This window comes from Pristiophorus japonicus, chromosome 14 (assembly GCF_044704955.1).
Source record: "Pristiophorus japonicus isolate sPriJap1 chromosome 14, sPriJap1.hap1, whole genome shotgun sequence".
NCBI classification, from domain to species: Eukaryota; Metazoa; Chordata; class Chondrichthyes; family Pristiophoridae; genus Pristiophorus; species Pristiophorus japonicus.
The window spans coordinates 176290583-176316122 of NC_091990.1; the positions used below are offsets into that span (position 1 = coordinate 176290583).

At 43.3% G+C, this 25540-nt stretch overlaps 1 protein-coding gene across 7 annotated transcripts in view; it reads left to right on the top strand.

The window, feature by feature from the left end:
* The window catches only part of abcc8 (ATP-binding cassette, sub-family C (CFTR/MRP), member 8), a 349595-nt gene that overhangs the window by 21545 nt on the left and 302510 nt on the right, over window positions 1-25540 (top strand). For all 7 annotated transcript variants that reach the window (XM_070899879.1, XM_070899873.1, XM_070899876.1 and 4 more), the window contains exons 4-5: window positions 3267-3388; window positions 16887-17053. In XM_070899879.1, the coding sequence (XP_070755980.1) occupies window positions 3267-3388; window positions 16887-17053 (289 nt within the window). The remainder of the gene's footprint in view (window positions 1-3266; window positions 3389-16886; window positions 17054-25540) is intronic.

Below are 25540 nucleotides of genomic sequence, written 5' to 3' on the forward strand. Positions count from 1 at the left end.
GGGAGGATAAAGATAAAAAGGGAAGCTTATGTCATATATCGATGTCTAAATACTGTAGAATCTTTGGAGGAATATAGAAAGTTAAGAGGTAAAATTAAAAAGGATATTAGAAATGCTAAGAGAGAGCATGAAAAATTATTGGCTAGTAAAATTAAGGAAAACCCAAAGATGTTCTATAAATATATTAAGAACAAGAGGATAACTAAAGAACGGTTAGGGCCTATTAGAGACCATGAGGGTAACCTTTGTGTGGAGGCGGAAGATGTTGGTATGGTTCTTAACTAATACTTTGCATCTGTTTTCACAAAGGAAAGGGACAATGCAGATTCTGCTATCGAGGAGGAGTGTGAAATTCTGGATGAAATAAAAATAGTGAGAGAGGAGGTATTAAGGGGTTTAGCAGCTTTGAAAGTAGATAAGTCCCCAGGCCCAGATGAAATGCATCCCAGGCTGTTGAGCAAAGTAAGAAAGGAAATAGCAAAGGCCTTGACCATCATCTTCCAGTCCTCTTTGGATTTGGGCATGGTGCTGGAGGACTGGAAGACTTCTAATGTGGTACCCTTGTTTAAGAGGGAGAAAGGGATAGGCTGAGTAATTACAGGCCTGTCAGCCTAACTTCAGCGGTGGGAAAATTATTGAAAAAAATCCTGAAAAACAGGATAAATCTACATTTGAAAAGGCAAGGATTAATTAGGGACAGTCAGCATGGATTTGTCGAGGGAAGATCGTGTTTAACTAACCTGATTGAATTTTTTGAGAAGGTAACCAGGAGGGTCGATGAGGGTAGTGTGTACGATGTAGTATATATGGACTTTAGAAAAGCTTTTGATAAAGTCCCACATGGTAGACTGGTTATGAAGGTTAAAGTCCATGGTATCCAGCGCAAAGTGGATATATTTCTTATGTTCGTATGTGGCAAGTTGGATCCAAAATTGGCTTAGAGGTAGGAAGCAAAGGGTAATGGTTGATGGATATTTTTGTGACTGGAAGGATGTTTCCAGAAGGGTTCCGCAGGGCTCAGTACTGGGTCCCTTTTTGTGGTTTACATCAATGATCTAGATTTGAATATAGGGAGTATGATTAAGAAGTTTGCAGATGACACTAAAATTGGCTGTGTGGTTGATAATGAAGAGGGAAGTCATGGACTGCAGAAGGGTATCAATCCACTGGTCAGGTGGGCAGAGCAGTGGCAAATGGAATTTAATTCAGAGAAGTGTGAGGTAAAGCACTTTGGGAGGGCTAATAAAGAAAGGGTATGCACATTAAGCGGCAGGTCACTTAAAAGCGTAGATGAACAAAGGGACCTTGGAGTGCTTGTCCACAGATCCCTGAAAACAGCAGGCCAGGTGGATAAGGTGGTTAAGAAGGCATACGGAATGCTTGCCTTTATTGGCTGAGGCATAGAATACAAGAGCAGGGAGGTTATGCTTAAATTGTATAATACTGTGATTAGGCCACAGCCGGAGTATTGCATGCAGTTCTGGTCGCCGTATTATAGAAAGGACGTGAGAGGGTGCAGAGGAGATTTACTAGGAGGCTGCCTGGAATGGAGAATCTTAGCTATGAGGACAGATTGGATCGGTTGGGTTTGTTCTCATTGGAACAGAGAAGACTGAGAGGAAACCTCATTGAAGTGTCCAAAAGTTGAGGGGCCTGGATACAGTGGAAAGCAAGAGCCTATTTCCCTTGGTGGAGGGCTCAATTACAAGGGGGCATAGTTTTAAGGTGGTTGGTGGAAGGTTCAGAAGGGATTTGAGGGGAGGCTTCTTCACGCAGAGGGTTGTGGGGGTCTGGAACGCACTGCCTGGAAGGTGGATGCAGAAATCCACACCACATTTAAAAGGTGCTTGAATGGGCACTTACAGTGCCGTAACCAACAGAACTACGGATCTAGATCTGATAAGTGGGATTAGACTGGATAACCTCTTGTTGTTTGGTTCAGATACGATGGTAAGTACTGCAGGGAATCGAATACGGCCAGGGTGATCTCCTGGACTAGTTTCGTTCGCCTGGATGGATCGGAGAGGAATTGTCCCAGATTTTTTTCCCCTGGGCCTGGGTTTTTATCTGGTTTTTGCCTCTCCCCGGAGATCACATGGTTCCGGTTGGGGTGGAGGGTAGAATGTTTCAGTGTAAGGGGTGTCGCAGTTGTGTGGGGTGGACTGGTTGGGCTGGGTGCTCTTTACCTTTCCGCCATTGTTCATTGTTCATAGGTTTATATGTAACCTTCAGGGCTGCTGACCGAGGGCCGTGCGGCTCTTTGTCGGCCGGCACGGACACTTCTGCACTGTAGATTTCTATGTTTCTATGTATGGTCTCCTCCTGTTCCTATTTCTAACATTCTTATGATACTAATTAACTATCCATTTTCTATAGTACACCCAACATCCTGGAGGATTTTGAAATCCGCATGGCAGAGGTACTTGATATGTTAATTCTTCTGAGGATTAATAAATCTCAGCTAAATGTTACATTACCTAGAGTGAGGAAGGAGTTCAGAGAAGACATTTCTGTATTTCTGTATAGCAAAACGTTAGGTGCATAATAATGCTTCATTGATACTGCATTAACAATTCCTGCTTCACAAGAGCATCCATATCTGCATTTTGCACTGCAGCCATCCTTTGACCTCTGAGAGTGAGACTGCTTTGATTATTTTATGCTATAAACTCAGGTCCATTAGAATCTCAGTTGAGTTTTCATCAGCTTCATTTAATTAGGACTCAGTCATCAGAGAGAAAGGGTGATTTTTTTCCCCAGTTTGTACAGGATTCAAACTATGATCTCAGAAGTAAATAGTATGGTATTCAAATTACGTTATTGTTGCCCTTGATAAAATATTGTGCTATAAAATAAGCAAAGAATTTCCCGCTTTTAGCTACAATGTGATTGTGATCATTGTTCATCTCAATGCAGAATTCCTTTTCCAAATGCACAATAAAAATTACATCGCTGGGAACCTCCTCAGAGGTTCTCTCAATCGGCCACTGGAACTGCACAGAAATCCTGGCTATCCGCAGTTTCTGCTGATCTTCTGTTGAAGTTACACCAGCCGGTTGGGAGAATCCCAGAGGAAATTTCTGGCAAAATATATGTATACACCGATGTAATAAGTGTTAAGGCGGAGCAGGCTCAAGGGGCTAGATGGCCTACTCCTGTTCCTAATTCTTATTCTTATGTTTAAAGTAATTAAATACGCTGATTCTTTTGAAAGTATTGTATTGAAATGTTCACTTTTGGTCTTTCTTTTTGTCTCTATGATCTAGGTTTACTGACTCACGTCACTTGCATCTCTATATGCCGGCTGGCATGGGCTTCCTGGCTACGGTAACATCAATCATTTATTACCACAACATTGAAACATCAAACTTTCCCAAGCTATTGCTAGGTAGGTTTTGCTTTATTAGGAGAGACACTGTGAGGCTGAAACTTGGCTGTGGGATAGCAAAGCAGTCAGGAAATCTGTGGTAGTTTCTTGCAGAACAACTGGTCAGAAAACCGCTTTTACATAAATGAGATGGCCTTTCAGAGGTCACAGTAACTCAGTTGCAAATCTGATGAAGCAGCTATCTTCAAAATATTAATTGGGCACTTATTGAAGTTCTTGGCAAATCATGACCGATCCACTCTCTGGAGCAGTGTGCTGAACAAGATTAACTGCCCGATAAGATCCCAGCCTGATAATGTATTTTAATGGATGATAGTTTGCAAATAGATTGAGTTTATTTGCCCATTTATGGAGATTCTTTTCCAAAATAAATGCAATCCTCTTTGGCCCATCAGGCGACATCCCAGCATCCGGCAAAGAAACATACAGCACACGAGGAGGCCATTCAGCCCAAGACATCTATGTCAGTTCTTTGCCAGAGTAATCCAAAACTAATCCAACTGCCCTGTTCTCTCCCCATAGTCCTGCGTCATCCTTTGCGTCAAATCTTTATCCACTTTTTCCTTAAACAATTCCATGCTCTCAGACATAACTATTCCCTGTGACAAAGCATTCTATGATCCAACAAATCCATGCATAAAGACATTTCTCCCGCGCTTTCTCCTCTGTCTTTTAATGACAATTTTAAAATGTTGACTTTTCATTACTGACTTTCCACCGAGGAGCAAGACGATTTCTTTGGAAACTTTTCAAAACCATCATAATTTTTTTTTAATTCCAGTAAATCCTCTCCCAGTATCTTAAATCTCTCCTCATAACTTTAGATTAAAATCACGGCTATCATCCTGACAATGAAGTTAACAGAGAGGTAGGTATGAGTTGAATTTATATGGCATTATGTGACTAAATGTGTAGTAATTTCAACTTTTTTTTCAGAATGCAGGAGTCAAGTGAAACATTATTTAATATAAAGGATGCCACTGTAATTCTTTACTGTTGATGTTTACAACAACAATAACTTGGATTTATTTGGCGCCTTTAACATAGTGAAACGTCCTAAGGCGCTTCACAGCAGTATTATAAGACAAAATATTTGACACCGAGCCACATAAGGAAAAATTAGGGCAGGTGACCAAAAGCTTGGTCAAAGAAGTAGGTTTTAAGGAGCGGCTTGAAGGAGGAAAGAGAGGTAGAGAGGTGGAGAGGTTTAGGCAGGGAATTCCAGAGCTTAGGGCCTAGGCAACAGAAGGCAAGATGGAAATACACAATTTATCAGATAAATGAGGCAGTTTTGTGAAAATGAAGCAGACACAGCACTCCCTTGGGGATTATTAGAGTAACTAGATATTCAGCTGCAAACTAGATGTAATTGTCATTTGAATGTGTGGATTAAGTATATAATCCTAAGGATAATTGCCTGAATACCACAATTTTTAGGCAAACAAATGGATTTTTTGGATTTTAGCTACCGTATTGAGTTGCAATATTAACTCCTTAACAACAGGAACATAAAGGTAGGATCTCTACAGTAGTTGCTGTGTACTACTGCACAGCCAAGCTATATCATGTTCTCATCTACACGTATAAGTTCCAGCAAGAGCTACAATCAGAAGTGGGAATCCTGGCTGATTTTTTTCTTACCCATTGCTAGTCCAGTGACATTGAGGTCAACTGTAGTCCCTCAATTGCTGTGCTAGCTGAGATCACAAGATACTTACAGATGAGGACAACCCTACGTCCCCCCCATGGCTATATCTACTTGTATCTTAAATGGTTCTAAGGCTTTTGCCTCAATCACTCTGTTTGAAAGTCCATTGTGAATGTTGTTCACTCTTTGCTTGAAAAATAACTTTTTGTCTCAGTTCTAAAGTTCATTCAACTAGTTTAAAAATGTGCCTCCTTGTCCTACTCCCAAAGTTTCATTTAAAGAAAATTCAGGATGACCCTTTTCAAAACTATATCTGTATAAGAGCAGCTGTCAGATGTATCCATTCCTGGCCAAAAATCACCACTTCTTCTTTATAACTCAGGGCAAACACAAAGAATCATCCTCGTGGCTCTTTTTTGCACTATGTCAAGGGCGTAAATATTTCCCTTGTTTCTCTGTGACCAGAACAGACATAATACTCAAAGTGTGGTCTGACTAGAGTGCTGTACAGTTTGATTACAACTTCTCTACCTTGTATTTTATTGGTTTGGTTCTGAAGTTCAATATTCAATTGGCTAAGCTATTTCAGTGCAGATTAAGGATCAAACCAGACACCATATGGGGGGAAAAATTGGGCTTGGTAGTGCCTGTTTTTTGGGGCGCTACTGGGCTTCTTAAGGTTCTAAAATGGTGTCTGCGGTGAGCACATACTTCTGATGCGAAGTGCGCTGGATACCCTATTGGTAAAGGGGTTAGTATGCAGTGCAGGCAGATCATGACGTCACTCAGAGTTAAACGCTGACATCAGCGCTGCCATTTTGGAGCTCCACGCTCCAGCCTCCGCCCTCTCTTAACCCCACACAACTGAACACATGTTAAGCAGCATGATAGCCCACTAGTGCTATTTAAAGGGATCATCAACTACTTACTATTTATTATTTATTCTGGCTGTTGCTGCAATTCTATGCATTTTGGGTATATTTCCATACTTGTTAAAATTTCAATTGTCTACAGGGAATGGTCTGGCTGGTGAAGTACTTTTTTGGTAACTTAAAGGCTTGGGCACAAAATAGTTACTTCCAGACATGTTTGGCCCGGTAGGCCTTCCTCTTGACATTAAGCATATCTGGGAGAATGAGCAGAGGTCATGCAGAGCAGGACAAGCTGCTAGAAGAGGGAGGGTGGGGAGGGGGGTGGGGTGGTGGGGGGTGGGTGTGTGGAGGGGTGACAGCTCTCAGCAGGAGGACATACCCACCCAGTGTTTTCAGGACGCAATTCTCCTATCTGATCTTCAGTGATCACCAAGGTTTGAGATGCCTGCACTACACTAAAGAGGTTGTCACCGAAATCTGCCAACTGCTGCAGCCACAACACCAACCTCAGAGCACAGCGAGCACTGCATTGCCGATGGCTGTGAAGGTGACTATGGCCAGGAACTGTTATGCATCTGGCTCCTTCCAGGCTGGTGTTGGAGATATTAACAGCATCTCGCTGTTTGCAGAGCACTGCTGCATAAAGAAGGTCGCTGAGGCTCTCCATGCCAAGAGAGATAACTGCATTTCATTACCTCTTGCCAGAGAGAAAAAGGTGGGGCGAGCATGAGGATTTGCAAGAACACAAGAAATAGGAGCAGGAGTAGGCCATACGGCCCCTCGAGCCTGCTCCGCCATTTAATAAGATTATGGCTGATCTGATCATGGACTCAGTTCCACTTCCCTGCCCGCTCCCCATAATCCTTTATTCCCTTCTCGTTCAAAAATCTGTCTATCTCCGCCTTAAATATAATTCAAAGACCCAGCCTCCACAGCTCTCCAGGGCAGTGAAATTCACAGATTTAAAATCCTCTGAGAGAAGAAATTCCTCCTCATCTTAGTTTTAAATTGGGGGCCCCTTATCCTGAGACTATGCCCCCTAATTCTAGTTTCCCCCATGAGTGTAAATATACTCTCTGCATCCATCTTGTTCAGCCGTCTCATTATCTTATATGTTTCGATAAGATCACCTCTCATTCTTCTGAACTCCAATGAGTATAGACACAACCTACTCAACCTATCTTCATAAGTCAACCCCCTCATCTCTGAAATCAACCTCGTGAACCTTCTCTGAACAGCCTCTAATGCAAGTCTATCCTTTCTTAAATACGGAGACCAAAACTGCATGCAGTACTCCAGGGTGTGGCCTCACCAATACCCTGTACAGTTGTAGCAGGACTTCTCTGCTTTTATACTCTATCCCCCTTGCAATAAAGGCCAACATTCCATTTGCCTTCCTGATTACTTGTTGTACCTGCATACTAACTTTTTGTGTTTCATGCACAAGGACCCCCAGGTCCCTCTGTACTGCAGCACTTTGCAATTTTTCTCCATTTAAATTGTAATCTGCTTTTCTATTTTTTCTGCCAAAGTGGATAACCTCACATTTTCCCACATTATACTCCATCTGCCAAATTTTTGCCCACTCACTTTGTCGAAATCCTTTTGCAGATTTTTTGTGTCCTCCTCACAATTTGCTTTCCCACCCATCTTTGTGTCATCAGCAAACTTGGTTACATTACACTCGGTCCCTTCATCCAAGTCATTGATATAGATTGTAAATAGTTGGGAACCCAGCACTGATCCCTGCGGCACCCCACTAGTTACTGTTTGCCAACCGGAAAATGACCCGTTTATCCCGACTCTCTGTTTTCTGTTAGTTAACCAATCCTCTATCCATGCTAATATATTACCCCCAACCCCGTGAACTTTTATCTTGTGCAGTAACCTTTTATGTGGCAGCTTATCAAATGCTTTCTGGAAATCCAAATAGACCACATCCACTAGTTTCCCCTTATCCACCCTGCTCATTACATCCTCAAAGAACTCCAGCAAATTTGTCAAACATGATTTCCCTTTCATAAAACCATGCTGACTCTGCTTGATTGAATTATGCTTTTCCAAATGTCCCGCTACTGCTTCCTTAATAATGGACTCCAGCATTTTCCCAACGATAGATGTCAGACTAACTGGTCTATAGTCTCCTGATTTCTGTCTGCCTCCTTTTTTAAACAGGGGTGTTACATTTGTGGTTTTCCAATCGGCTGGGACCTCCCCAGAATCCAGGAAATTTTGGTAGATTACAACCAATGCATCCACTATATCTGCAGCCACTTCTTTAAGCACCCTAGGATGCAAACCATCAGGTCCAGAGTACTTGTCTGCTTTTAATTCCATTATATTACAGAGTACTACAGGTGCAGAGTCCCAAATCCAGAACCCCCGGGACTGAGGCCATTCCGGATTTTGCGTTTTGCCGGACTTTGGAATATCTTTCTGGCGTCACGAATCTGGAAATATCCGAGCCCAGGTTTGGATATTTCCGGATTTCAGAAGGTCAGAAAGGGGGGTGGGGTGCTTGCCGAAGAGCTGTTCAGGTCGCCGGGCGATGAGGTCGCCGGGCGATGAGGTCGTCGGGCAGGGGCCTGCCGCCAAGGAGACGTTCAGGCGGGCTGGCAAGGTGAAATCCCGAGGTCGGGCAGCAGCGGCACCTCGAGGTCGGCAGGGTCCGGATTCCGGAACATTTTACTGATTCCGAACGACCTTGCCACCAATCGGTCCATAGTCCGTATTCCGGAACTCCGGATTTTGGACGCTGCACCTGTAAACATGGAAATATAGAAAGGAGGTGCAGGAGTAGGCCATTCGGCCCTTCGAGCCTACACCACCATTCAATATGATCATGGCTGATCATGCAACTTCAGTACCCCATTCCTGCTTTCTCACCATACCCCTTGATCCCTTTAGCCGTAAGGGCCACATCTAACTCCCTCTTGAATATATCTAATGAACTGGCCTCAACACCTTTCAGTGGTAGAGAATTCCACAGGTTCACAATTCTCTGAGTGAAGAAGTTTCTCCACATCTCAGTCCTAAATGGCTTACCACTTATCCTTAGACTCTAACCCCTGGTTCTGGACTTCCCCAACATCGCGAACATTCTTCCTGCATCTAACCTGTCCAATCCCGTCAGAATTTTATATGTTATTATGAGATTCCCTCTCATTCTTCTAAATTTCAGTGAATATAAGCCTAGTCGATCCAGTCTTCATATGTCAGTCCTGCCATCCCGGGAATCAGTCTGGTGAACCTTCGCTGCACTCCCTCAATAGCAACAATGTCCTTCCTCAGATTAGGAGATCAAAACTGCACACAATACTCAAGGTGTGGTCTCAACAAGACCCTGTACAACTGCAGTAAGACCTTCCTGTTCCTATACTCAAATCCCTTCACTATGAAGGCCATCATGCCATTTGCCTTCTTTACTGCCTGCTGTACCTGCATGCCTACCTTCAATGACTGATATACCATGACACCCAGGTGTTATTGCACCTCCCCTTTTACTAATCTGTCACCATTCAGATAATAATCTGCTTTCTTGTTTTTGCCACCAAAGTGGATAACTTCACATTTTTCCACATTATACTGCATCTGCCATGCATTTGCCGATTCACCTAACCTGTCCAAATCCCCCTGCAGCGTCCTCGCTTCCTCCTCGCAGCTCGCACTGCCACCCAGCTTAGTGTCATCTGCAAACTTGGAGATATTACTTTCAATTCCTTCGTCTAAATCATTCATGTATATTGTAAATAGCTGGGGTCTCAGTGCTAAACCCTGTGGCACCCCACTAGTCACTGCCTGACATTCTGAAAAGGACACGTTTATTCCCACTCTTTGCTTCCTGTCTGCCAACCATTTCTCTATCCACGTCAATATATTACCCCCAATAGCATGTGCCTTAATTTTGCACACTAATCTCTTGTGCGGGACCTTGTCAAAAGCCTTTTGAAAGTGCAACTACACCACATCCACTGGTTCTCTCTTATCCACTCTACTCGTTACATCCTCAAAAACTCTAGAAGATTTGTCAAGCATGATTTCCCTTTCATAAATCCATGCTGACTTGGACCGATCCTGTCACTGCTTTCCAAATGCGCTGCTATTTCATCTTTAATAATTGATTCCAACATTTTCCCCACTACCGATGTCAGGCTACCGAGTCTATAATTCCCTGTTTTCTCTGTCCCTCCTTTTTTAAAAAGTGTGGTTAAATTAGCTACACTCCAATCCATAGGGACTGAACCAGAGTCGATAGAATGTTGGAAAATGACTACCAATGCATCCACTATTTCTAGAGCCACTTCCTTAAGTACTCTGGGATGCAGACTATCAGGCCCTGGGGATTTATCGGCCTTCAATTTCCCTAACACCATTTCCTGACTAATAAGGATTTCCCTCAGTTCCCCCTTCTCGCTAGACCCTCGGTCCCCTAGTATTTTCAGGAAGTTATTTGTGTCTTCCTTAGTGATAGTGATTGTATTACGTTCCTCCCTCCCTTGATTTTCCACTATTGGGATGTTTTTAGGCTTAACAATGGTGCATGCAGATTGCTGCGCGTGCACCTTATGTCAACTCTGCCAAGTACCTAAATCGAAAGGGATTCCACTTCCTCAACGTGCAGTTGATGTGTGACCACAGACAGCGCATCAAGCAGGCCAATGCCCGATATCCTGGCAGCAGTCTTGATGCATTCATTCTGCGGCAGTCCGCTATGCCTGCCGTCTTTCAACCACTATGGCAAACCAAAGGGTGGCTACTGAGTGACAAGGTCTAACCGCTGATGACAAAGCTCCTGACTCCAGTTCACAATGCACTCACACATATGCAGCAGGAATACAAATGAGAGCTATGCTGCCAAAAGATCTTCTGATAGAGCAGACCATTGGCAGCCTGAAACAACGATTCCGCTGCCTGGAATGTCTCTGGAGGAGCCCTGGAGTACTCAGCTGAGTGGGTCTCAAGATTTGTCATGGTCTGCTGTATGCTGCATGCTGCACAACCTTGCAATCATGAGGGAACAGCCCCTGCCACCACCTATCTGGAGGAGGTAGAGGAGGAGGAAACGAAGGAAGACGAGGAGGTGGAGGAAGAGAAAGGAGCTGAAGAAGAAGGGAGGTTGCAACCTAGATAGCCCCTTTCTGCCCGTCTGTACGCAAAGAACTAATTCAAGAGCGATCATTATCATAGGCAGCCCCTCGAATCGAGGATGACTTGCTTCCACGTCAAAAAGTTCACAGGTGTTTCAATGAAGGACCTAATATTCCAGATTCCGAACTATATCTTGAAGGGTGGAAGATGCCTGTGCGTGGATGTTTTTAACATGTGGTGGCCGTTGAACACCAGCCACCACACTTGACAGAGCTAAGCCTTTATCCAGTGGCAAGGATTAACCAAGATGACTGGAGACCAGCTCTGCTGCATAGACCTAGTGCACGCACATATCGCAGTGTGGGCTGGCCCGTGCTGCCCCTGGGCCCTCGCCTCTTCTGGGCCCCGAACTCGCACCTCTCCTGGGCCCCGATCACGTCCCTCTGTAATCTCTCGCCGCTCCTTCACCTCTGCCGCTCCTGCAGTATCTGCCCAAGAGTGATACAAGTAACCTCAACCCCAATTCCCCATTCACTAACAATCCTTACCTTCCCTCTGTCACTGAACATCACATCGTCCTTTTGCCCACATGCAACACTAAAAGCCAACAAAAAGTACACATTGCAATCAAAATTTACAAATGTAATTGTGCCACATTGCATAGAAAAATAAAGCAATCACCCTTGTGCATTGCTTTAGTGCCTGTCTTCCGTGTGCCTTTGCCTGGCCTAGTGCACCTACCATGTGCTTCTCCAGTGACTGCAGCCTGACTGGTGGAAGGCTACTGATCTTCAGTGGAGGAGACTGCAGATGGCCTTGGAGGATGACCTCGAGCATCTCTGGGCCTAGAAATTCCAGCTTCAGACTGCACCATCTCAGCATGACATCACATGCAGTATGCATTTAATTTGAATGAATGAAATTCTAGTACTATGAGTCAGGCAGTTGTATTCAGTTATTGCTATTGAGTCATTTTCATACTTAATATTCCACTCATAAAAAATAAATAAAAATGATACATAAAATTATGTAAAATTGGGCAGGTTTTGCATGGCTCTAATTCAGGGCAGGAAAGGAATAAAAATATTACTATTGTGATTTACTCAGGTATTCAGGTGACTTCATGGGGATAATTATGTGAGGAAAGGTTCCTGGGAAACTGAGTGTCACTTGTTGCAAAGATGCATCAGAACAATGGCCCAGAAATCCCGGTTTCTTCTTCCCGCGGGCATTCGACTAAAAATAAGACAAAAGATGCGCACCTACCTTTTGGTGGAATGCCCGCCCGAAATCCTGGACTCGAGGCCTCCTCTTCTTGCGCAACGGAGCGCGTTCACGTTGGGACGTCCGCAGGAGTCACATGGGCCTGGACACCCAATCACGGTTAAGTATTTTCTCATTCATAGTAATAGGAGTTTCGTAAGTCGGAAACTCCTATTACTATGAATGAGAAACACACCCGAATACTACATAAAACATTAAAAAAACACCTAAATACACTAGAGGAATTAAAGTTGATAGAAATGTTTTGGAAAAAAAAAATATTTGCCGATTTAAAGAAAAAGTTTTGCTTATGTTTTAAAATAAAATGACCTGAGTGGGCAGGGTTTTTAACATAAATATGTATTTTAAAATTTTATTTTAATTTTTTTTGTGTGTTTTTATACTCTTACGCGGGTAAAAGTAGGCTATGCACCTGCTTTTACCAGGCGCAAAGGTTTTAAGGACATTCGCAGGGCAAATAGCGCAGTCTCTGCCGTGGGAATATCCTCCCCGAGATGTGGGAGATCTGTCAAGCCAGAAACTTGACAGATCGGAAAAGCCGGTTTTTAGCACATGCGCATTGCGCGCCGAAAACCGGCTTTTGCGATGCCTTCCCCGGTCCGTACACACTCCGTACAGACCCGGGGAGGCTGGGATTAGGGCGATAATATTGTGGTCGCGACACCACTGTTGTGCTCACTGTCAGTTTCTGTACTTGGGGCCAAGTCCTGCAGATTGCCCCCCATTAGCTACGAAGCAAAGACTGAATGGTATAAGGAGACTCAGAACTCTGAGAGTAAGTTACCTCCTTGTACTCATTTTTTTAATGTAACAAAACATGTAGGGCAATTCTAATTCTCCCCGATTGGCAGGAAAGGAGCAGGGGAACAGCTAAAATGGAGAGGTACTATTTCCTGCTCCTTTTTTGCCGATCTGCAAATTTAACAACTATAAATCGGGGTCCTATGACGTACATAGGAGCCTGATGAATTTTTAGGCTACTCGTCACAGGGAAGCCTGTAACAGCTGCCCCACTAAGTGAAGCCAACTGAAGGTAGGTTTTACTAACCTTTCCTTAGTGTGGCCCAGAGGAACAGGATTGCTTCTCAGGACCCTATCAGTCCGGGCCTCTTCTGCCTCGAACTCCCTATCCCCAGCCATGAGACCCTCACAACAGCACCCCCCTCCCAGCCCCCCCCCCCCCCACTCTCTCCCAGACTTGCTTTACTGCTGGCAGCCTGCTCCTCATGCCAGCAAGCGACTGTTGAGCTGCCTGATTTTCATCGCCTCATGATGGCCAGCTGCCATTCTCTGGCAGCATTCAAATGATGCCCAACTGTTGAAATCTGCTTGGCCTCCGATTCAAACTCTCCGATGGGAATGCTGTCCATTCTTACCGGAGATCTCAATAACATTAAAATAATTTAAAAACTGAAATCAAGTATCCTGAAGAGTATAGCAGGCTGACGTGATGTTGTCAATGCAATATACACAGCCAGAAGTTAATGTAGGAATAGGGTCCCAGTTGTAAAGGGGAGTTTAAAGGTTTAACTAAGAACCTTGCTACTGATTCCATTACAATAAATGTCTGTTTTATTTGGGAGCATGGAATAGTACATATTTAACGTGTCATTATGAGACGTTGCAGAATTACTGATTGGAGATGCTATAGTGCTGAATTTATGCATTAGTCTTGTTGAGCTTGTTAATTCTGGCATAATTGGTCTTTAAATAGAACTTGGACCATTTTTAAGGCTCACACTTTGCATGTTCAGTGCATTCCCAACCCTCATTTAAAACTGGCATTGCAGCAAAGCTAATGAGTTACTGGCTTCTGTGATAGATGATTAGTTGCAGAACAGAACTGCAACGCACAGTATTTTAACTGGAATGGGTTGTGGATTCAGTGCTGCACTTGTACTGCAGTTGCCTGAGGAAGGACATTCTTGCTATTGAGGGAGTGCAGCGAAGGTTCACCAGACTGATTTCCAGGATGGCAGGACTGATATATGAGAAAAGACTGGATCGACTGGCCCTGTATTCACTAGAATTTAGAAGAATGAGAGGGGATCTCATAGAAACATATAAAATTCTGATGGGACTGGACAGGTTAGATACAGGAAGAATGTTCCCAATGTTGGGGAAGTCCAGAACCAGTGGTCACAGTCTAAGAATAAGGGGTAAGCCATTTAGGACCGAGATGAGGAGAAACATCTTCACTCAGAGAATTGTGAATCTATGGAATTCTCTACCACAGAAAGTTGTTGAGGCCAGTTCGTTAGATATATTCAAAAGGGAGGTAGATATGGCCCTTATGGCTAAAGGGATCAAGGGGTATGGAGAGAAAGCAGGAGTGGGGTACTGAAGTTGCATGATCAGCAATGATCTTATTGAATGGTGGTGCAGGCTCGAAGGGCTGAATGGAGTACTCCTGCACCTATTTTCTATGTTTCTATGTTTCAATAAAGGATCAGTAAAAGCAGAAAAAGGCTTTCTGTGATATTAGGTAGCACACAAGATGTACATTAAGAGCCAGAAGGCATGTATTGCATTGGATATGCCTTCCTAGGTATAGCTATCTGGGAATGATTGAGGAGTTATGTCTGAGGATGATGTGGCTAAACAGGATGGTAGTACAGGTAATAGAAATGTGCTTCTCTTCAATAAAAGTGCTTAGGACATAATCAAAGACCTGTACAACAGTGTCAATGACCCAAGAGTTTGGGGAGTCATTGACTGCATGCATGTTGCCAATGAAATCACCATGCACAATGCAATGCCCTATATGAACTGCAAATAATTTTATTCTATATTATTTATGGATAAACTTTGGTTATGTTCCCAAGAGATGACATGGTTAAGGGGATGAACTGATTGAGAGAGTCTAATATAATGAAGGCATTTGAAAGGGTGGATAAATACACCAGTGGATGTGGTGTATTTGGACTTCCAGAAGGCATTTGACAAGGTGTCACATAAAAGGTTACTGCACAAGATAAAAGTTCACGGGGTTGGGTGTAATATATTAGCATGGATAGAGGACTGGCTAACTAACAAAGAACAAAGTGTCGGGATAAATGGTTCATTCTCGGGTTGGCAACCAGTAACTAGTGGGGTGCCGCAGGGATCAGAGCTGGGACCCCAACTATTTACAATCTACATTAACGACTTGGAAGAAGGGACTGAGTGTAACGTAGCCAAGTTTGCTGATGATACAAAGATAAGAGGAAAAAAAATCTGCAAATGGACATAGACAGGCTAAGTGAGTGGGCAAAAAATTTGCAGATGGAGTATAATGTTAGAAAGTGTGAGGTCATGCACTTTGGCAGAAAAAAATATCAAAGAGCAAGTTATTATTTAAATGGAGAAAGATTGCAAAGTGCCGCAGTACAGCAGGACCTGGGGGTACTTGTGCATGAAACACAAAAGGATAATATGCAGGTACAGCAAGTGATCAGGAAGGCCAATGGTATCTTGGCCTTTATTGCAAAGGGGATGGAGTATAAAAGCAGGGAGTCTTGCTACAGCTATATAAGGTATTGGTGAGGCCACACCTGGAATACTGTGTGCAGTTTTGGTTTCCATATTTACAAAAGGATATATTTGCTTTGGAGGCAGTTCAGAGAAGGTTCACTCGGTTGATTCCGGGGATGAGGGAGTTGACTTATGAGGAAAGGTTGAGTAGGTTGGGCCTCTACTCATTAGAATTCAGAAGAATGAGAGATGATCTTATCAAAACGTATAAGATTATGAGGGGGCTTGACAAGGTGGATGCAGAGAGGATGTTTTCACTGATGGGGGAGACTAGAACTAGAGGGCACGATCTTAGAATAAGGGGCCGCCCATTTAAAACAGAGATGAGGAGGAATTTCTTCTCTCAGAGGGTAGCAAATCTGTGGAATTCGCTGCTCAGAGAGCTGTGGAAGCTGGGACATTGAATAAATTTAGGACAGAAATAGACAGTTTCTTAAATGATAAGGAGATAAGGGGTTATGGGGAGCGGGCGGGGAAGTGGACCCGAGTCCATGATCAGATCAGCCATGATCGTATTGAATGGTGGAGCAGGCTCGAGGCGCCGTATGGCCTACTCCTGTTCCTATTTCTTATGTTCTTATATTCTTACAAGATACATTTCTTCCTTTTACTAGGGGAATTCAGAGCACAGAGACAAACAAATCTAGCAACAATTTCTTCTCATAAAAGGTCATAGATGCTGAATAAACTGAGTGTTTAAAAGGGAGATATTGTCTTGGAAGTAAAGATATTTATTATGGAGAAAGGATGGGGAATTGGGATGTAAAGGGTATAATGGGTAGATGGATCAAGTAGCCTACTCCTGTTCCTATGTTTCTAATTCAGAACTTCTTGAAGAAAGTAATAGAATAAAAAATTAAGAATTTTAACAGGACAAATATGCAGATAAGAAAACAAGATTAAATCTTGATGTATGCCACTTAAAGGCTTTTGTTTAAAATTTCTGGTTTCCACAGGCATAAGACTAGTGATGAGCTTAGCTGTGTACACAGTGCTAAATGTTTTAACTGTGGAATTACAAGTTCAATTAAGTTTGCATTTTTTCCTGTTTAATTAAAAGTTGTTATCAGTAATGTGTATTTTTGTTTTGCAGCTTTGCTGATGTACTGGTCTTTAGCTTTCATTACAAAAACTGTCAAATTTGCCAAGTTTTGTGAGCATGGAATTGGGCTGAGCCAACTCCGGTTCTGTCTTGCAGCACTATTGGCCATATTGTATGGTATGTTATTGGCTGTGGAAGTCAATGTCATCAGAGTACGGGTAAGTGAGGGTCCATTATTTTTTTTCCTTTTCCAATTTTCTTCCCCACCTCCAAAGGCAGTGTGAAAGCAGGCCTCCACCAGCTCATCCAAATGATCATTCCGCATGTACTACCCCAGACAGTGAGAATCAACAGGCTATTCGATTCTAGGAGCATCACAGTCTTCATCCATCATCCGCATGTGCATTTTCAACAGGGAATCACTATCAGTCACAGGAACGTAGGAACAGTAGAAGGCTATTCAGCTCCTCCAGTCTGTTCTGCCATTGAATGAGATCATGGCTGATCTCTATCTTAACGCCATCCACCTGCCTTAACTCCATATCCTTTTATGCCCCTTTTGAGCAAAAACCTATCGATCTCATATTTAACATTATTAATTGAGCAAGCACCAACTGCTTTTTATAAGAGAGTTGCACACTTCTACCACCCTTTGCGTGAAGAAGTGTTTCCTAACTTCTCATTTGAATGGCCTGGCTCCGATTTTAAGGTTATATCCTCCTGTGGGGAGGTTTTCTTTTCTCTGTTTCCCTACTCTAGAAAAGTAAGCATTCCTCGAGCTGTCCCATGAGATCTACTTATTTAATACAAATCACATGAATACAGTAATATAACAATTTTCGGGCAGAAATTTACCATTGGACTGTCTAGCCTACCTATCAACTTCCCATAATGTTACCTTGATATATTTCTAAATCTAATAACTGAATCCTATCAAGAATCCAGCTTTGAACTTTCCTGCTGTGTTTGATTCAGTATCACACCTGATGGTACAATAGTCCACTAAGACATTAGAGGAGCTGTGTGAGTCCATTCATGATTACACTGCAAGTTCGTGCGAATCCTTGTCTAACTATCTTGCTGGTTAGTGAGTCTCAGCTTAAATCTTGCTGCTTATACTGTCAGGGAAGGATGGGTCTCTTTTCTCTTGAAAAGAGGAGGTTGAGGGATGACCTAATAGAGGTCTTTAAAAGGATGAAAGGTTTTGACAGAGTGGATTCAGAGAGAATGTTTCTACTGGTGGGGAAGAGCATAACCAGAGGCCATCAATATTATATAGTCACCAAGAAATCCAATAGGGAATTCAGAAGAAATTTGTTTACCCAAAGAATGGTGAGTGGTTGAAGCGAATAGTATAGATGCATGTAAGGGAAGGCTAGACAAGCATATGGGGAGAAGGGAATATAGTATTATGCTGATAGATTTAGATGAGGAAAGACAGGAGGAGGCTCGAGTGGAGCAGAGACGTCGGCATGGACTGGTTGGGCTGAATGGTCTGTTTCTGTGTCATAGATCTTATGTAATCCTATGTAATGTGAGTTGGCGTGACTCTTATTTAACCACGTAAATTATTGCTTTAAAGATAAAGTCAACCAAAGTCTAACCTCTTCAAATGAATACCAGACATCAACAGCATGCTTCATCTGGACAATGGCATGACTGGTAACACAATAATTCCTCCGAAACATAATGCAACACTTAAAGTGAAAAAAATTAGACATATTGTTTATCAATTAAAAAAATGTACAAGGTAACTGAGTGTACTTCTGAGCATAGAAAATATCAAAAGATGATTCTTGGTGAACATTATGTGTAGGTCACAAGCATAAAGCAGGAGGTGAGTGTAACTTAGATAAGTTAAAATAATGGAGACTATTTAAAAGGTGGACAATGGATCATACTTCACCCAGGTTCATTTGCAAGCTGAACACTAGAGGAGTGACTTTTGTAAGTCTTCACTTTTGGTGTGGAGCCTCACTAGGCAGTCGTGCAGGTTGCAAAATCAGCCTTATAGTGTTATTGTTCTGTTTTCGACTTACATTACCATGTAGAGAATCTGCACACCAGGACAGGAGTCTCGCAAAGTTCCCCGAAGATCTTATTAATTTGAAAAAAAGAGGTAAAAATGAAATAGAAATTTTGACCTGCATGTATACAATGCAAAGCTTTATTGTAATACTCCTGGAGAGGCTGAGCAAACCAAGATATAAGAATTACTTTTTACACTCCAATATTTAATGATTAAAAAGCAGGAATCATGTAATTACTAAATCAACTTGAAATCTGTACGGAAATGTCATAAAGAGCAGGTCTCCAGTCGTCTTTGGTAATCTTTGCCACTGGACCAAGACCTAGCTCTGTCAAGCCCGTGTGGTGGCTGCTGTGCAACGGCCACCCCACATTAAAAAAATCCACGCACAGGCACCTTCCACCCGACACTATATAGTTCAGGACCTGGAGTATTAGGTCCTTCATTGAAACACCTGTGAATTCATCCTTTTTTAAGTGGAAGTAAGTCATCCTCGTTTCGAGGGACTGCCTATGATGATGATTACTTAAATTTTTTATGGGTGCGCGGCCTCTTTAAGGGGCTGCGCGGCCCATTCAAACATAGAAACATAGAAAGTAGGTGCAGGGGTAGGCCATTCAGTCCTTCGAGCCTGCACCACCATTCAATATGATCATGGCTGATCATGCAACTTCAGTACCCCATTCCTGCTTTCTCTCCATACCCCTTGATCCCTTTAGCCGTAAGGGCCACATCTAATTCCCTTTTGAATATATCTAACGAACTGGCCTCAACAAATTTCTGTGGTAGAGAATTCCACAGGTTCACAATTCTTTGGGTTAAAAAGTTTCTCCTCATCTCGGTCCTATATGACTTACCACTTATCCTTAGACTGTGACTCCTGGTTCTGGACTAACCCAACATCGGGAACATTCTTCCTGCATCTAACCTGTCCAGTCCCGTCAGAATTTTATATGTTTCTATGAGATCTCCTCTCATTCTTCTAAACTCCAGTGAATAAGAGCCCAGTCGATCCACTCTTTCTTCATATGTCAGTCCTGCCATCCCGGGAATCAGTCTGGTGAACCTTCGCTGCACTCCCTCAATAGCAAGAATTACTTTCCTCAGATTAGGAGACTAAAATTGCACATAATACTCAAGGTGTGGTCTCACCAAGGCCCTGTACAACTGCAATAAGACCTCCCTGCTCCTATACTCAAATTCCCTCGCTATGAAGGCCAGCATGCCATTTGCTTTCTTTAATGCTTGCTGTACCTGCATGCCTACCTTCAATGACTGATGTACCATGACACCCAGGTGTCATTGCACCTCCCCTTTTACTAATCTGTCACCATTCAGATAATAATCTGCCTTCCTGCTTTTGCCACCAAAGTGGATAACCTCACACTTATCCATATTATTCTGCATCTGCCATGTATTTGCCCATTCACCTAACCTGTCCAAGTCCCCCTGCAGCCTCCTAGCATCCTCCTCGCAGCTCGCACTGCCACCCAGCTTAGTGTCATCGGCAAATCTGGAGATATTACATTCAATTCCTTCGTCTAAATCATTAATGTATATTGTAAATAGCTGGGGTCCCAGCACTGAACACTGCGGCACCCCATTAGTCACTGCCTGCCATTCTGAAAATAATCCGTTTATTCCTACTCTTTGCTTCCTGTCTGCCAATCAGTTCTCTATCCACGTCAATCCATTACCCCCAATACCATGTGCCTTAATTTTTGCACACTAACCTCTTGTGTGGAACCTTGTCAAAAGCCTTTTGAAAGTCCAACACTCGTGGGTGTTGTTCCTATTTAAAAACCGATGAGCCGGCTGCGCGGAGCTGCAACGCGTGGCCACACAGCTTAAAGGAAACATTGGACATCACTGTTGCCAATTTGCATTGTACCCAATTTGCACACATGTCCAATAAACAGCAAGTCAATAAGTGATCAGTTCATCTATTCCTTTGATAGTGTGGGTCGAACAATAAATACTTACCAACTAATTTTTGTTCCTATTTTATCCCAATTTGTGACCTGGGAGTAAAAGTGATGTTGTCATTTGTTATAGAACCCTCCCAATTTTAATTTCAATGGAAATAAAAATCGGGCAGTTTCTCTACGTGTGGCCAATCGGCAAAGCTCACTTGATACACAGGCAGCAGGAGTACTGCAACGTATTAGTGCTCAGCGTACTCTTCCACTATCCCACACTTTCAGGTTTAATTTATTTTCATTTTAAATAATGGTACATACATTTTTTAAATCACTTGAAGTATAATTAAATACAACCCAATTTAAAACAGCATTCCTTCCTGAAAGTTGGCCAGTAACTTACGTGCTGATTTGAATACTGAAACACTGAGGTTAATTTGTTGCACACCAGTTAATAACTTTGCTTGTATTAAATTCTTGCAGGTGCTATTTTAATGCAGTCACTAATATATCAAAATAAACAGATTAATTACCATGTAGACTAGCACAGTCAGGCATTTAAACACATTTGTTAAGCAGCGTGTTAAATATAGTACATGGGAGTAATTAATATTCTTTTAAATACAGAAGTTGATATCTGCAGTTGCATTTATGCTGAGCTCTCTGATCACAGGTGGGGGTATTGTGTGGAGGAGAAAGCAGTGGAAGGAAATGAGCTGCTGTCTCATCAGGGTGCAGCAACCCAGAGTTGCTGTGAGAGAAATTAAGGTGAAGAGCAACATTGGCTAAGGCCTGGGTACAGGCTGCCTGTCTGTATTTTTGGTGGAAACGAAGTGGAAATCAGTGTAAGGTGATTTAAAAGCAGCAATGGAAAATAGTAATATATTTGAAAACAATGTAACTAAATGCTAAGCACAGCCCGGTATTAAAATGCACGACAATAGGAATTCAAATCTGAGACCTCCTTGCGCAAGGAAAAATTGGATAAACATTTGAAGCAAAGATAGAAGAGAACATGGTAGTGCGATTAGTTTAGGCTAGCTCGAGCAATGAGCTAGACTTAATGGGCTGAAAAGCCTTCTCTGCACTGTAAACTTCTACAGTTCTATGAGTAGAGGATAATCTATTCACTTTAATACTTGCGTTTCTGAAGATTTTCTTATTTCTGTAATTTCCATGCAGTATGTTTTCTTAATATAATTGCTACACCCAGTGACAAATCTATGACTGCTGTAGCATTCTAGTTCACATGAATATTCCACCCCTCCATGTCTTCAATCCAAACTCGCAACTTGAGAGAATTGATATGTCATCCAAATGGGATTGATTGAAACAGTTATGTTTCTGCTTGTGAGTATCTGCAGAAATAAGGGAATCCCCTTTCGCATTAAACATGAACCGGTGACTCATATGTAGCCACGTGTAATCTGAAAATGAAATTGAGCTGGTTTGGAGCCTGCAGAGATGATCTTGAAAGTGTGTCATACTATGCTACACAAAGACAGGTAATTGATGTAAGACGTATAATGTAGGATATAAAATTATGCAGGTATTTGGAGTTTTGCTTTGTGTAACTTTGGTGGAGGTGAAGGTAGGAAAAGGCATTGGTAGAAACAAGGCAAAAATAGAATCCATATGGATAGAGATAAAATATAAAAAAGGATCTATCATATTAATAGGTGTAATCTACAAATCACCTAATAGTGGAAGGAAGGTGGAGGAAGAAATATGCAGACAAATCAGGGAAATGAGTAAAAAACATTGAATAATAATTATGGGGGATTTCAACTACTATGATATTAATTGGACAGAAGAGGTAGGTAAAGGGGATAAGGGAATGGAGTTCCTACAATATGTACATGACTCCTTTCTAACCTAATATGAAAAAAAGCCCAACAAGGGAGGATTCACTATTGGATCTAATAATGGGAAATGAACCAGAACAGATAGAAGCAAAAGTAGGGGAACATCTAGGCAACAGTAACCATAATATAATATGCTTTAAGATGATAATTGAGAAGGACATAAATATGACAAAAACCAGGGTAATAGATTGGAGAAAAATGGATTTTGAGGGACTGAGAATAGAACTTGGGAAAATAAAATGGGCGACATTATTGGCTAAAAAACGTTGTAGAAAAGCAATGGGAAACATTTAAAATAATGTTCAACAGAGTACTGGAACAATATATTTGACTCATGAACATTTTTCTTGTTTCCTGGGGGCTGTGTTGACATTCGATCCCCTGCTCCGACGTTACCGTCGGATGTTATTTGGCAGAGAGAAAGAGAGGCAACAAGACAAGGAGGAAGAGAAGGAACAAGACAAGAGGAAAGACAGAGAGAAAGAGGGGGAGCAAGCCAAGGAGAAAGGCAAAGAGAAAGAGGGGGAGCAAGGCAGGTACAAGGACAGCAAAATGTGGTCAGAGGGAGAAGGTGCAACAGGGCTGGCAACAAGAGACCTTACCCTCCCAGGGTATTCCGGCAGCAATTCTCATACATCAATTTCACTGAGGAGCAGTGTGTGCGAAGGCTGCGTTTCAGCAAGGACCTGGTCACAGAGCTCTGCCGTCTGCTGCAACCAGACCTCGAGCCTCAGACCAGGGTGAGGATGGCTCTCTCAGTGGCAGTCCAGGTCACCATCGCGCTTAATTTCTACACCAATGGATCCTGCCAGCGTGCAACAGGAGACATCTCCAACTTCTCCCAGTTTGCCATACATTGCTCCATCCACGAGGTTACAGATGCTCTCTTCAGAAGGAGAAGGGACTACATTTCCTTCCCCATGACCAGAGAGAAACAGCACGAGAATGTATGTGGATTCATCAGGAGAGCGGGCTTCTCCATGGTGCAGGGCACCATTGCCTGCATCTACGTACCGCATCATAATCCTAAGATCTTCCGTAACCACAAAGGCTACCACTCACTGAATGTGCCATTGGTGTGCGACCACAAATGCAGAATCCTCACTGTCAATGCCCACTATCCTGGCAGCAGTCACATGCCAGACCGGTGTGCCTGCTCTCTTCCAATGGATGGCTGCTTGGAGACAAGGGCTACCTGCTTTCTACCTGGCGCATGACTCCCCTCTGCAACCCCACCACTCCTGCCCAGCACTCATACAATGAGAGCCATGCCTCCAGCAAGAACATCATTGAGCAGACCATCGGAGTGCTCAACCAGCGGTTCCGCTGCCTTGACTGTTCAGGAGGAGTCCTCCAGTACTCGCCAGAGCGGGTGTCCCTATTCATCATCGTCTGCTGCATGTTGTACAACCTGGTCATCATGAGGGCACAGCCATTGCCACCAGGCATAGCCGCACCACCTGAGGAGTAGGAGGGGGACCAGAAGGAGCAGGAGGAGGAGCAACAGCAGGAGGATGAGGAGGAGCAGGAGCAGCAACAGCCACTGGAGGCAGGCAGCGACTCCAGCACCATCCTACAAGGGAGGTCTGTGACTGTCCTATCAGAGTTCGGTTCCAGTGAATTCCAGCCCATTTCTCGTTTCCTCTGGATGTTCCCATGACCACATCCATTTTCCCTTCTATTCCAAAGCCCCAAAACTGAAATGAGAGACAACGGCAAAGATTAAACATTCCAATCGAAATTTACATCAGAACAACAAAGGCTTACATAATTCATTTACTAATCACCCTTGTGCATTTTCTTATAATCCCCTCTTTTGTCTAACTAATCTAGTGTGTCCCCTGTGGCTGCAGCACAGCTGGTGGAAGGCTGCTGTGTGTCAGGGTCAGTGACTACAGATGGGGAAGTGGTATGACAATAGGCTATAAACATACTATTGTTGCCCCCAGCGGGCTCAAAGCCAGTGGCCACGGTGCCCACCACTGCGGGCCAATGAGCCACAGCACTTGCTCCTCCAGGTCAGAAAGCTGGCACAATTCAGCTTCCCCCCCCCCCTCCAGTCCACTGTTGCTCCCTTCTGTTGTGTGCCATCTTGGCCTGCAAAAGAAAGGAACCTGTGTGAGTAAGATTCCAGCTATGTATGTGGAAGATATGCCTGCCGTGATTTAATAGCTGTGAATGTAGGCAAGGCATGAAATGAGGATGTGATTGTGAGTAGGTACAGATGCTTGATGGTTGCCTGTTGGGTTAAGTGCTGGTTTGCAGAGTGAGCACAGAGAGAGGCTCAGAGGCTGGTATGTAAGAGTTGTGGAAACATGTACTCACCTTGACCACCCGACTGAGGTTGTTGAATTTTTTTGCGGCACTGTGTAGGGCTTCTATCCGCCACAGTGCTGACCGACACCTCCGTGGCCACCTCTGCCCACATGGCCCTAGAAACCAGCGGAGTTTGCCTTCTCCCAGACGGAGGGAACGGTGCCTCCCTCTTTCTCTCCACTGTCCCCACCATGTCCAATGCCACCTCATTGACGAGCGTGCCCCCCGTAGCAGGATTTAGCCATGTCAAAAGTTGCTTCCAACTCTAAGTGACCAGGTGCTGCCTGAAACGACAGCCCCTTTAAGAACTGGAATGAGCAGGAGGCTGCTGATTGCTGAATGAAAGTCACCTGAAATTGGGTAGAGCTCTGGCAATAGTTACAGCCGTTCCCCACTGAGGCCATTAGTGCCTCAGATACCACCCCCCACCCACCTTCCGCCCTGAGGCGAAAATGCCCAAATTTCCAGAATTTGGCATCCCATCTCGCCAGGCGCTAACTTTTCACAAAGTTAAAAGTTAGCGCACCAAATGGGGCGCCCTACCGAATTTCGCCACACAATTTCTAAATTTGCAGA